Here is a 14,173-nt window from a genome sequence, read left to right as displayed (position 1 = left end):
AAATTTCAGTAACTGCCTTCCTTTCTCAGACCTATTTTGTGTTCCTACATTTTTGTGTACCTACTGCACCTATTACATTCTAAGTTTAGAGGCTCTCAGATGAATTATCTCAATTCTATGTCCTCCACTGTAGAATCTATGGTTAAAATCTTACTCTTCTATGTCAGGTTGGTTACTGCCTCTCTACTCATTTTCCTGAAGGTAACTCTAGTGAAATATCTGTCATTTTATCTTTTGCCCTTGAAGACTAATGCCATTGTGAGGAGGAGGAGGAGGAAGAAGAACTGAGAGGGAGGAAGAGGATGGTGTCATTTTAGAAGTTTGAGAGATCTATTTTTTAAAAAATGGTGATGGTACCAGGAAGACAACACAGAACTAGAGGGAATCAGGGAAAAACATAACAGCGGGACCCATCAGCTGCACTGGACATTGACCACAATGAACTAAGCAACTTAATGGCAGTGATGGGAGGGAGGGAACAAGTGGGAAAGATGCTATGCAAAACAAAAGAAATGTACATACCACCCAATGTGGAAGAAATAACTATCGCAAAGCTCATAGAACTCATAAATGTTATAGACCATGATAGACAATTTGCTCCAGGAAAGTTAGAATGTGTTTGTGACTTTAACTGAGCATCACTATCCCACAATACTGTGAAATTTGGGAAATTATATAACCAGTTAATCACAATAAAAAAAATTGAAAAAAAAATGGTGATGGATTTCAAAGTTACAGAAGTGTTGTAAGAGCAATAAAAGTAAATTCCCTATACCCTTTTCCTAAATTAACCAATGGTTGGTATTTCATCACTTTTTTAAAATTTTCCCTCCTATTTATTTATTTATTTTTAATTGTGAAAATACTGTACAGAGGGGTTACAATTACATGGACAAGGTAATGAGTGCATTTCTTATCAAGCATTTTGCTTCCTCTTTTGTTTCCCCTCCCCATCCCTTCCCATCTCCACCCATCCCTTCATCGCTTTTTTATGTACTACTTTTGCCTTGTCTCTTGTCTAGCTCATTGAGAATTAGCTAACTTGTTTGTATTATATACCTTTACTCCTAAATATTTATTTGTATTTACTAAGAACAATTATTTACAATACTGGTAACACTGATACAATTTTATTACCTAATTATCTGTAGTTCATATTCCACTTTAGTCAATTGTCCTATTCCTTCCAGGATCCAATTAATGATCAGGTATTGTACCTGCTAAGTTTGTCACATTAGATTTTTTTTAATCTGGAACAGTTTCCCTGCCTTTGCTTCATAGCATTAACATTTTTTTTTTTTTTGTCGGTCATGGGGCTTGAACTCTGGGCCTGGGCGCTGTCCCTCAGCTCTTCAGCTCAAGGCGAGTGCTCTACCACTTGAGCTACAGCGCCACTTCCGGTTTTCTAGTAGTTTATTAGAGATAGGAGTCTCACGGTCTTTCCTGCCCGAGCTGGCTTTGAACCGCAATCCTCAGATCTCAGCCTCCTGAGTAGCTAGGATTACAGGCATGAGCCACCGGCGCCCGGCTAGCATTAACATTTTTGTAATAGAACAAGCAAGATGTTTTATACAATATTCCTTAATTTGGGTTTTTCCAATGCTTGTCATGACTAGATCTGGTTTAAGCATTTTTGGCAGGCATAAGTGACATTATGTCATCAATATCTCAGATCAGATCAGGAGGCTTATGATACTTTTATCCCATTCCCAGAGTTAACTTTGACCACTTAAGGTAATTTGCCAGTTTTCTCCTCTGTCCAATTACGGTTTTCTTTTTTCATAATTAATAATTTCTTGGATGTTGCTTTGAAACAATTTAAATAACCTTGGATCACATTCTGAGGTTGGCCCCAGGCAAAATCATGTGACCCTATCTGAAAAACAAGCAAAGGGATTGGAAATGTGACAAAAGTGGTAGAATACTTGCTTAGAAACACCACACCCAGAGTTCCAGTCTCAGTACCCCACACATACAAAAAGAGTGACAGAGAAAGGAAAGAAAGAAGGAAGAGATCTGAAGTACAGTAAAAGTGTTGCCGGAAAAGTTTTTTTGGTTGTTGTTTTTCGGTTGTGGATCTTGAACTCAGCCTGGGCACTGTCCCTCAGCTCTTCAGCTCAAGTGGTAGTGCCCTACCACTTGAGCCACAGTGCCACTTCTGGTTTTCTGGTGGTTTATTGGAGATGAGAGTCTCATGGACTTTTCTGCTTGGGCTAGCTTTGAACCCATGATCCTCAGATTTCAGCCTCCTGAGTAGCTAGGAGGAAAAGCTTTTTTTAAGGAGAGTTTTTGTTGTATATAAAATGTTGAGCTCAGCCGGGCGCTGGTGGCTCACGCCTGTAATCCTAGCTACTCAGGAGGCTGAGATCTGAGAATCGCCGTTCAAAGCCAGCCCGGGCAGGAAAGACCGTGAGACTCCTATCTCCAATAAAACCACCAGAAAACCGGAAGTGGCACTGTGGCTCAAGTGGTAGAGCGCTCGCCTTGAGCTGAAGAGCTGAGGGACAGCGCCCAGGCCCAGATTCAAGCCTCACGACCGACAAAAAAAAAAAAAATGTTGAGCTGTATCTAATGTTTTTATCGAATACTCTAAAATACATCAAGAAACTAGGGCATCTTAATTGCTAATAAAAATCTAACTGCCTTGCCCTGACCAAGTTAAAGACTCCTAAATATCAAGTTCAGAATGTGTCAGTAGGCAGGAAAGAGAAAATGTTAGATCCCTTTCCAGGCACAGTTTGAGACTTTAGAATTTCTCAGTAAAATGTTACCTAAAGATAATGATACCTGACAAAAACTGGCCTGTTATATTAAAATTATGATAGAAATGTTCAGTAGGGGCAGGGAATGTGGCTTAGTGGTATAACACTTGCCTATCATGCATGAAGCCTTGAGTTTGATTCCTCAGTCAGTACCAGAAACAGAAAAAGCCAGAAGTGGCGTTGTGGCTCAAGTGATAGAGTACTAGCCTTGCGCAAAAGAAGCTCAGGGACAGTGCCCAGGCCCTGAGTTCAAGCCGCATCACTGGCACAAAATAGTACTAATAATACAGTGTATGTCAAATTAAAAAGATATATACATATATGTTATGCTTCATTAAAAACTAAAATTACAATTCATATATATATATTTTTGGTGGTGGTGGTGATCATGAGGCTTGAACTCTGGTCTTGGGCGCTGTACCTGCACTCTACCACTTGAGCCACTGCATCACTTCTGGTTTTCTAGTGGCTTATTGGAGATAAGCATCTCACACGGGCTGGGAAGGGGGCTCAGTGGTAGAGTGCTTGCCTTGCATGCCTGAGGCCCTGGGTTCCATTCCTCAGCACCACATAAGCAAAAAGAAAAAAGCCAGAAGTGGCGCTGTGGCTCAAGTGGTAGAGTGCTAGCCTTGAGCTGAAGAACTGAGGGACAGTGCCCAGGCCCAGAGTTTTCAAGCCCCATGACCGACCAAAAAAAAAAAGTCTCGGGCTGGGAAAGTGGCTCAGTGGTAGAGCGCTTGCCTTGCATGCCTGAGGCCCTGGGTTCAATTCCTCAGCACCACATAAGCAGAAAAAAAAAAAGCCGGAAGTGGTGCTGTGGCTCAAGTGGTAGAGTGCTAGCCTTGAGCTGAAGAGCTGAGGGACAGCACCCAGGCCCAGAGTTCAGGCCCCACGACCGGACCCAAAAAAAAAAAAAAGTCTCATGGACTTTGCTGCCCAGGCTGGCTTTGAATCATGATCCTCAGACCTTAGCTAGGATTACAGGCGTGAGGCCCTGCGCCCAGCTACAATTCATATTTTTTAAACACCCTTTGTAATGCTAGGCATGATGTTACACAATTGACATCTCAGCACTTGGGAGGCTATGGCAGAATGGTGAGTTTGAGTCCATTCTGAACTATATGATTGTATCTCTAACTGTATTTTTTAATATTATCTTTTTTGGTACTAGAGTTGGAAGACCCTGAACAAATGAACTGTTATAAATTAAGAATAAATGCATGAAGAAAAAATCTATGAGAAAAAATAATAAAAGAATAAATATATGGCCAAAGCCTACATAGTGGTATAGGCGGCCAAGGCAGAAAGATTACTTGAATCAAGGACTTTAAGGCTAGCTTGAGTTAACACAACAAAACCCTCCATCTTATAAAAAGGATGACCAATATTCTTGATGAACACAGATGCAAATATTCTCAACAAAATACTAGCAAACCAAATTCTACATCAAAAAGATCAAATGAGTACACAGTGCTGGTGGCTCATACCTGTAATCCTAGCTACTCAGGAGGCTGAGATCTGGGGATTGCAGTTCAAAGCCAGCCTGGGCAGGAAAGTCCAAGATACTCTTATCTCCAAATAACCACCAGAAAACTGGAAGTCACACTGGGCCTCAAAGTTGTAGAGCACTAGCCTAGAGCAAAAAGAACTCAGGAATGCCCCCCCAGGCTCTATGTTCAAGCCCTATGTCTAGCAAAAAAAGTAATATTTATCCCAAAGATTCAAGAATATTTCAACATATTTGTATATCAATCATAAATCAACAGTAAAGGACAAACATCTTATTATCTCAGTAGATGAAGAAAGGATTTTTTTGGTCAGTCATGGGGCTTCAACTCAGGGTCTGGGTGGTATCCCCGAGTTTTTTTTTGCTCAAGGCTAACACTCTACCACTTTAATCACTGCACCACTTCCGGTTTTCAGGTGGTTAATTGGAGAGTAGAGTCTAAAGGACTTTCTTGCCAGGGCTGGCTTTAAACCTTGATCCTCAGATCTTGGCCTCCTGAGTAGCTAGGCTTATAGGCTTGAGCCACAAGCACCTGGCTCAGAAAAGGAACTTCTTTAAAATACCTGATCTGGAATATGAGAGGTCCATTTTCACCACTTTTTTTCAATACAGTATGGGACACATGTATAAACACATACATATATATGTATTCATATATACAATATATATTCATATGTACAATTCATGTATTCAGTAATATTCAGAACATATACAAATCTCCTAGGTAAGGCACCAACCCAGGTTCTCCCTTGACTACACATTCCCCTCAAATTATTATTTTTTGGGGGGGGGGGGGTCGTAGGGCCTGAACTCTGGGCCTGGGCGCTGTCCCTCAGCTCTTCAGCTCAAGGCTAGCACTCTACCACTTGAGCCACAGCGCCACTTCTGGCTTTTTTCTTTTTGCTTATGTAAGTGCTGAGGAATGGAACCCAGGGCCTCATGAATGCAAGGCAAGCACTCTACCACTGAGCCACCTTCCCAACCCCCCCCCCTTCAAATTATTGTCCCAATTTCTTTCTCCACTCTCCTTCCCCCTCTGCTATCCCTGATTATAACAAAACTACTGGAAAGAGTTTATACTCACAGTGTAAAGAAGAATAGCCATATTAATTGACTTTGCTTTAAAGTCATGATTGCTAAACTCCAGTGGGCCTTTGTGACTGCCTAAAGGTCAACTACATTTCCCTCAAGGTCAACTACATCCACTGTTATGGATCTTCCTATATCTTCTTTCTTCATACTTCAAGCACCTGCTCCATCCCCTGCCCTCATTCTTTTTTTTCTTTTTCTGTGTGGTGTGTATGATGCACACACACACCAGTCGTGGGGCTTGAACTCAGGGCCTAGGTGCTATCCCTTTACTTTTTTGTTCAAGGTTGGCACTCTATCTGTTGGTCACAGCTCCACTTCCAGCTTTTTGCTGGTTAAATGGAGGTAAGAGTCTCATGGCCTTTCCTGCCTGGGCTGGCTTTGAACTGTGGTTCTCAGATTTGAGCTTCCTGAGCAGCTAGATTACAGATGTGAGTACCAACACCCAACAGTCCTCACCCTTAGTTCCACAAATCACATATTCTTGAAGGTCTCTCATTTGTAATCTCATCTCTCCAATAATTCTTGGTCTCATTTCTTTCTGACTGATTTTTTCCATATCAATTTTCCCTTTATCCATGCTTTTACTTTCAACTATAGTTGTCTGTCATCAGCTGTAGCCCAAAAATATTAAAGAAACAATTTCCAAAGTAAACATTTCATAGGTTTTAAATTATGCACTGTAACTCTGAGTAACATGAGATCTTACTGTCCTTCCCAGACCAAGTTGTCCAGCATGTCTGTGCTATATAGGAACTCACCTGTTGGTCACACAGTAGCTGAGTTGGTAATTAGATCCACTATCTGGTATCATAGTGCTTATGTTCAAGTAACTCTTAGAAGAGTAACCTAATGCTACATCATAAGGCCTATGTCATTGGCTTACTTCATCTCATCATGTAGGTACTTTAGTGTCTAGCATTATGAGAAGAGTGAATATAGTATAATGTATTTCTGAGAAACAGACTACAGACCAAATGCACAGTTCGTGTGTGTGTGTGTGTGTGTGTGTGTGCACGTGCACACGTGTGTGTGCACACCCACACACATGTGCACGAATGCACTGGTCTTGGTGCTTGAAGTCAGAGCCTGGGCACTGTCCCTGAGCTTCTTTTTTTCCCTTCAAGGCTAACACTCTACCACTTGAACCATACTTCCACTTCCAGCCGTTTTGGAAGTTAACTGGAGTTAAGATTTTCCTGCCCAGGCTAGTTTTGAACCATGATCCTCAGATTTCAGTCTCTTAAGCAGCTAAGATTACAGACATCATCCATCTGAGCCCACCTGCACATAATTTTATTGCAGTATATTGTTATAATTGGTCTATGTTATTATTAGTTGATATTACTTCCTTACTATGCCTAATTTATAAGTTAAACTACTGTATGTATATGTTTTTCCTATAAGTAGTACAGGGTTTAGTACCTATGCATGGTTTCAGGCTTACATTGGAGGTCTTAGAACAAATCCTCCCGAGATAAGGAAGATGACTGCACACGTACCCAGGCATTTGATTCTGTCATCTGCCTTAGCAGCCACATTCTTACCTGGCCCCTCAGCTTAGGTTTTGTGTGTGCATGTGCCGGTCCTTGAACTTGAACTCAGGGACTGGGCCCTGTCCCTAAACTTCTTTTTTTTTTTTTTTTTTACTTCCATCCTTTTCTGAGTTGTTTATTGGAGATAAGAGTCTAGCTGACTTTCCTGACTGAGCTGGCTTTGAACCACCATCCTCAAATCTCAGCCTTATAGTAGCTAGGATTATAGGTATGAGCCACCAAAGCCTGGCTTCAACTTAGCCTTTAACAGCAACTATAAAATTAACTTATTAATATAGTCATCCTTTCTTTTTTCCTTACTTTTCTCTTTCTGTCTTTGTCTTTTTCCCCCTGTGTTAGTACAGGAGCCTCAAGCTCTCACTTGGCTTTTTCATACAAGGCTGTGCACTGTACCACTTGAGCCACACCTCCACTTCCAACTTTTTGCTGGGTAATTGGAGATAAGAGTCTCACAGACATTTCTGCCCAGACTAGTTTCAAACCTCAATCCTCAGATCTCACCCTCCTGAGTAACTACAATTATAGATGTGAGTCATAAGCACCTGGCTCCTTTCCATTCCTAACATGTATCATGATACATTTTAAGTCGCTCACAATTGTTTTTTGCCAGTCCTGCAGCTTAAACTCAGGGCCTAGGCACTGTCCTTGAGCTCCTTTGGCTCAAGGCTAGTACTCTACCACTTGAGCCCTGGTGCCACTACTGGCCTTTTCTGTATATGTGATACTGAGGAATCGAACTCAGGGCTTCATGCATGCTAGGCAAGCACTGTACCACTAAGCCACATTCCCAGCCCCTGTCACTCACAATTTTAATTCAAAGGATGTGTTTTTTCCTACTAGTAGATGTAAGTGTATTAGCATGCAAAAGAGCTCACTCACGCTTTTCTTTTTATAGTCACAGTGAAATCTCACAGAGGCGAGTCAACACATGTAATCAAACATTGACAGTCCTTGCTTCCTTCCTTTCTTTTTAACCCTGCTCTTCTGAATTTTATCAGGAGAAACCAAAGTATAGTATTTAAAAAAAAAAAAAAACAAGGGCTGGGAAGGTGGCTCAGTGGTAGAGCACTTGCCTTGCATGCTTGAGGCCCTGGGTTTGATTCCCCAGCACCACATAAGCAAAAAGAAAAAAGCCGGAAGTGGCTCTGTGGCTCAGTGGTAGAGTGCTAGCCTTGAGCTGAAGAGCTGAGGGACAGTGCCCAGGCCCAGAGTTCAGGCCCACTACTGGACCCAAAAAAAAAATAAAAAATAAATTAAAAAAGCCAAAAAGGAAAGCAAGTTGTGGGGAATGGTTTTGTGTTGTTATTATTTGTCAGTTGGGGGGCCTGAACTCTGGGCCTGTGCGCTGTCCCTCAGCTCTTCACTTGAAGGCTAGCGCCCTACCACTTGAGCCACAGCGCCACTTCCAGCTTTTTCTATTTATGTGGTGCTGAGGAATCGAACCCAGGTCCTCATGCATGCAAGGCAAGCACTCTACCACTGAGCCAACCTCCCAACCCGGGTTTTTGTTTTTGCCAGTCCTAGGGCTTAAATTCTGGGCCTGGGTACTGTCCTTGGTCTCCTTTTGCTTAAGGGTAGCATTCTACCACTTGAGCCACAGTGACACTTCCAGTTCTTTCTGTGATTAATTGGAGATAAGAGTCTCATGGTTTTTCCTGCCTGGACTGGCTTCAACCCCAATCCTCAGATCTCAGCCTCCTGAATAGTTAGGATGATGGGTGTAAGCTATCGATACCAGGTAGTAACTCAGTTTTATCAGCCCATAATTATTCAGTTTGGGGGGAGATAAATCACACTAAGCAAATAAATAATGCTTCAGTGTCCTTAGCTGTAAATGGAGATAATAAGATCTACTTTTTTGTTGTGGTGATTAAATATTACGTATATATAACAGGTTTTTTTAAGGAAAGCTCATAAATCATATTTGAGTTAACTATGTACATATACTTTTCTTTGTCCACTGCTTAAGACATTCTTTCAAGGATAGGATACCTGGAAAGCATATTTTCATGTGTGTGTGTGTTGGTCCTGGAGCTTGAACTCAGGGCTTGTCCCCGATCTTCCTTTTGCTCAAGGCTAGCACTCTACCACTTGAGTAATAGCTCCACTTTTGGCTTTTAGGTAGTTTATTGGAGATAATCATCTCATGGACTTTCCTGCCCAGGCTAGCTTTGAATTTCAGTCGTTAGATTTCTGCCTTCTGAATAGCTAGGATTCAGGCCCAGCAAGTGCCCAGCAAACATTATTTTTAACTGTAAGATTCTTTAAGGAATAAAAATTGCTGGCTACCTTCAAAGGCTGTATCATCTATGCCCTGAAAGAGCCTAGTCAAACACCATTGCCCATAGAAAAGTACCCCTGAACCTGTGGCCAGAACTTTCATACCCACTAATCAGATTTCTGTTTCTTCCAGACTCCTCCTTCCTAATCCTAAATATGGGATGCTCTATAGCTTCAGCCTAGCCTCCAGAATTTGTTTCCTGATTTTTTGAGTGCATAAAATTTCCCATATGTCCTATCCAGGGGGAACAAGACTTTGTATTTCTGTCCTTTCCTTTGCTGACTTGGTCTTGCCTGCTTTGAGCCATTCATAGCTTCATACCTACGTATTCCTCCTGGTCTTGATTTCATAAAAATACTCTCTAATCTGGAACTTTGCCAAGGCAGCTCCTTAACTTTTTATCTGAAGACCCTAATTCTGATTATAGCTCACCATAACACAGATGCATGCATTCAAGACACTGCCACAGACAGGAATCTCCAAATAGGTGAGTGTGCACAGGAATCTCAAAATAGATGAGTGTGCACAGACAGGAATCTCAAAATAAGTGAGTGTGGATGATAAGGAGATCTCTCTCTCTCTCTCTCTCTCTCTCTCTCTCTCTCTCTCTCTCTCTCTCTCTCTCTCTCTCTCTCCTCTCTGTACTTAGGGCTTGAACTCAGAGCTTGGGCACCGTCCCTTAGCTTTTCTACTCAAGGCTGGTACTCTATCATTTGTGCCACACCTCAACTTCCAGCTTTTTGCTGGTTAATTGGAGATGAGATAACTTTCCTACCTGCCCTGGCTTCAAACTGAGATCCTTAATACTCAGCCTCCTAAATAGCTAGTCATGAGTCACCAGCACCCAGCTTGAGGTGCTTGTTCTTGAGACAAATGACTTTTCCCTGCCAGACTATCAAAAGACACAAGCACATTCAGGCTTTGCACATTCTAAGTGTCTCAATCTGCTTCCCTGAGGAATTTACCTGTGGGTCTCAGAGTTGCTCTCAGTCCAACTTCCAAATGAATTTCTTTAAAGAAAGACAGCTGTACTTTGGTAATACTGAATACTCCTATGTTCTTATTTCAACAAATTGTTTCCTGATTCTAGTGTGCATATTCTCCTAGGCCTCCTGGCCTCTCTAGCTGCTTGACTGGTGACCCACCTGTTAAGAGACAGCTAGATCTGGGCACCAGTGGATTACAACCTATAATCCTAACTCCTCAGGAGGCTGAGATCTGAGGATCACAGTTCAAAGCCAGCCCAGGCAAGAAAGTCAGACTCCTATCTCAAGTAAACAACCAGAAAACTGAAAGTGGCACTGTGGCTCAAGTGGTAGAGCCTTGAGCTGAAGAGCTGAGGGACCACTCAGTGCCCAGGCCCAGAGTTCAAGCCCTACCACCAACAAAAGAAAGAAAGAAAGAGAAAGAAAACCAGCCTGGGAAGGAAAGTAACGAGACTTTACCACTTAACTACCAAAAAACAAGAAATGGTAGGGCACTAACATTGAACAGAAAAGTTTGGTGACAGTGCCCAGGCCCTGAATTCAAGAGAGAGGGAGGGAGAAAGGGAGAAAGAGGAGAGAGATCTAGAAATGCCACTCTTATTTAATTCCAGCAGAGGGCACTGTAGTTCTAGCTTTTGAAACAAAAGGCTAAATGATATAATTCAGCTCTGAATGAACTAGCTAGGCTGGGATCTTGCAGCCTGTAATCCTAGCTACTTAGAGTAGGCTTAGATCTGAGGACCACAGTTCAAAGCCAGCCCGAGCAGGAAAGTCTGTGACACTCTTATCTCCAAAGATCTCCAATGAACCACCTAAAAGCCAAAAGTGGAGCTATGGCTCAAGTGGCAAAGTACCAGACTTGAGCAAAAAAGCTCAGGGACAGCACCCATCCCTTGAATTCAAGCCCCAGGCTGGCGCGCGCACGCGCGCGCGCACACACACACACACACACACACACACACACACACACACACACACACACACACAGAATGAACTAGCCAGAGCCTGAGACCCTCTCTACCTTTCCTAGTGGATAAAACTATTGAAGCGATAGGAATATATCTTGGAAACAACCATAGTGTCTCATCACTACTATAGACCATCATGGCCTATATCCATAAAATTAGAGGGGGAGGTGTTCATGCTACTTATAGTCACATACTGCCAAAATTAGCCGGTAGGTCCACCTCCAGGCTAGTGGCTGTGTCTATAGGCAGGAAGCAGGCTACATTTCCCACAGATGCTCATCCTTTCCCTATTGGTCTTCCCCATTAAGACTGACCCAGTCCACTGGGAGAGTGACCTACCCAGGTTCCAGCCCTCGCTGCTGCCCTGATGCTGGCAGTAGGAAATGACGATCCCCATTTTCATACTCAGAGGGCAGGTTCTGCCTCTGGATCTAAGTGATGAGATTGTGTCTCTATCCAACTCCAGGTTGCTGTAGGGGAGCAGACACCCTCGGCAGGACCTCGAGTCAGCGGTATCCTTGAAGCCCTATCACAGGGCTAACTACTAGACCAAATCCTTAGTCTTTCCTAGAAGCCTCGACAAGGTTATTTCAAGAGGAAGTTTAGAATAGTGGGTAGGAGCATGCACTCCAGATCCAAGCTGTATGGGTTAAACTCAGAGCTCTGCCACATGCTAATTATGTGAACTTAGACAAATTATGTGCTTGTATCTCTTTTGTAAAAAATAATAATAGTGCCTACATTCCAAGAGCTGTATCAGGCGCATTAATTATTAGCTATTTTTATTGTTATTGTTTCTAGAAAAGCTACATCACTGTACTCAATTTCCTTTTCTTTTCTTTTTTTTTCCCAGTCCTGGGCCTTGAACTCTGAGCCTAGGCAATGTTCTTAAGCTCCTTTTTATTCAAGGCTAGCGCTCTACCACTGGAGCTACAGCACCACTTCCATCTTTTTCTGGGATTAATTAGAGATGAGTCTCACAGACTTTCATGCCCAGGCTGGCTTTGAACCTTAATCTGTAGCTCTCAGCCTCCTGAGTAGCTAGAATTACAGGCATGAGCCACCAGCACCCAGCTCTCAATTTTTTCTTTCTCTTTCTCTTTCTTCCCTTTCTTTCTTTCTCTTTCTTTCTTTCTTTCTCTTTCTTTCTCCTTCCTTCCTTCCTTCCTTCCGTCCTTCCCTTTTGTGTCATGGAGCTTGAACTCAGGGCCTGGGTGCTGTCCCTGAGCTCCTTTTCTCAAAGCTAGCGCTTTACCATTTTGAGCCACAGCTCCACTTCTAAGCTCTCAATTTTCATTAGCAGTCTGTAATCCGCACTTAAGCAGGCCTACTGCTGCCTCATGCCCCACCGACTTTCCCTGTGTTCATAATCCTGAACAAGCATATCAAGGAAGTTATTTGTAGACAAGAAGGCAAAGTGACTGCCCCCACATGGAAAATATGCCCTGGGGATTGGTCTGGTTCCCTAGGCTAGTGCTTCTCACCCTCGTGAACTTCCTCTCACAGCACTGATAACTTCTCTGTATTAAGACAGTAAGTGCAAGATACCCTTTCACTTATTTTAGCCTATTTTAGTACATATTAATGTTCCAGCCAATTAATGTTAGGATTAATGCCCAACATTTGATAGGATCTCCTAAATAGGATTTTTTTCCCCCTTCTGTGCTACTACTGGGGCTTTTTAAGTCAGGACTTCATACCTACACTTTTTTTTCCCTCACAGCTAGTGCTCTACCACTCTACACCTCCAGCCAGGCATTTTGCTAGTTAATTGGAGATGGCCTCTCCAGTCTGGCTTCAAACCTGGATCCTCAGATCTCAGCCTTCTGAGTAGATAAGATTACAGGGATGGGCTACCTGTGCCCAGCTGCCAAATGCTTCTTTTTTTTTTTTTTTTTGGGTCCGGTCGTGGGGCCTGAACTCTGGGCCTGGGCGCTGTCCCTCAGCTTTTCAGCTCAAGGCTAGTGCTCTACCACTTGAGCCACAGCGCCACTTCCGGCTTTTTTCTTTTTGCTTATATGGTGCTGAGGAATGGAACCCAGGGCCTCATGCATGCAAGGCAAGCGCTCTACCACTGAGCCACCTTCCCAGCCCCTGACAAATGCTTCTTGATTTAGAAGAAAAGGCAACCAAGTGGTTGAACTTTCAGCACAACTGCAGGCACACAGTGACCATCCACATGAGAGGCTGGATGTCCTGACTGGACATTTGGAGATAGTAGCGAAAAAAAACATCTGCTGGCTGTACCATTGAGGACAACAAGGCTGAGACCTGAAGACCAAAGAGCTCTCACTGTCATTTGAACTCAGACCAGCTATTACTCTCAGTCCAGATCCCACCACCCACTAGGAATATGCTTGGTTTTTTCCTCCTCAAACGACACCTATTTTTCTAAGGACATTCTACCACTCCACCTTACTCCAAGTTGAACAACCAAGTTCAAATGGCCCCTCATTGCTGTAACCTGTTTTGGAATATAAACCAGTCCCCAATTCAGTCCAGACTGACAGAACTCTACACTAACCATGGCTCCGGGACTTCAAGTTCTCTGTTAAGTCCTTAGCCATATAAGGGAGGAAGTTCAAATTGTGCCTTGAACCAGTGGTGAAATTATCTCAGACTCAGATTATTAAAGGAGATTTCCATTGGAGGGCAAAAGGGAAGAGGAGGGACACAGATGATGAATTGAATGAGACCAAGCCAGGGAAGACAGGAAAAAAGCTGGAGCTGGTAAAGAACTCCATGACGGAAGCAGCATCCCCACCCTTCATCAGAAATGAGTCAGCAACTCTTAACAATTTCCAGCAAGGATGCAAATGCTGAGCTAGGTCCTGACAAGCATCTATAAGCAAGAAAGACAAAAGGCTTCGTGAAAACAGAACAGAAGCGCTGAAAACAATAGATGAAGAGCTGAGCTTTATTCTGCATCTGAGACTTTTCAGGGGAGCTAGGGCAAGGGGCCTCTCTTCTTCTGGCTTAGATAACAAAATGGATGGAATAGTCAAGAGACAGAAATCTCAGAAT

At 42.9% G+C, this 14,173-nt stretch overlaps 2 protein-coding genes across 3 annotated transcripts in view; one reads left to right on the top strand and one right to left on the bottom strand.

Annotated features, from left to right (window-relative positions):
* The window catches only part of Tex49 (testis expressed 49), a 30,347-nt gene that overhangs the window by 8,015 nt on the left and 8,159 nt on the right, over positions 1 to 14,173 (top strand). Inside the window, exon 2 of the mRNA XM_042677565.1 lies at positions 6,080 to 6,087. Within this exon, the coding sequence (XP_042533499.1) occupies positions 6,080 to 6,087 (8 nt within the window). The remainder of the gene's footprint in view (positions 1 to 6,079; positions 6,088 to 14,173) is intronic.
* Adcy6 (adenylate cyclase 6) overlaps positions 12,287 to 14,173 on the bottom strand; it is a 37,645-nt gene continuing 35,758 nt past the window's right edge. Inside the window, exons 23-24 of one of the 2 annotated variants that reach the window (XR_006147140.1) lie at positions 12,644 to 12,648; positions 12,287 to 12,329 (exon numbers count right to left, since the gene is read on the bottom strand). The gene's annotated coding sequence lies outside the window, so the exon portion shown is untranslated. The remainder of the gene's footprint in view (positions 12,330 to 12,643; positions 12,649 to 14,173) is intronic. The other variant, XR_006147141.1, reaches the window with a different exon arrangement.

Source organism: Dipodomys spectabilis, unplaced genomic scaffold (genome assembly GCF_019054845.1).
Source record: "Dipodomys spectabilis isolate Male_0828 unplaced genomic scaffold, ASM1905484v1 ptg000039l, whole genome shotgun sequence".
NCBI classification, from domain to species: domain Eukaryota; kingdom Metazoa; phylum Chordata; class Mammalia; order Rodentia; family Heteromyidae; genus Dipodomys; species Dipodomys spectabilis.
The sequence above is the reverse complement of the archived record's forward strand: the minus strand, read 5'-3'. Positions and strand labels throughout refer to the sequence as shown.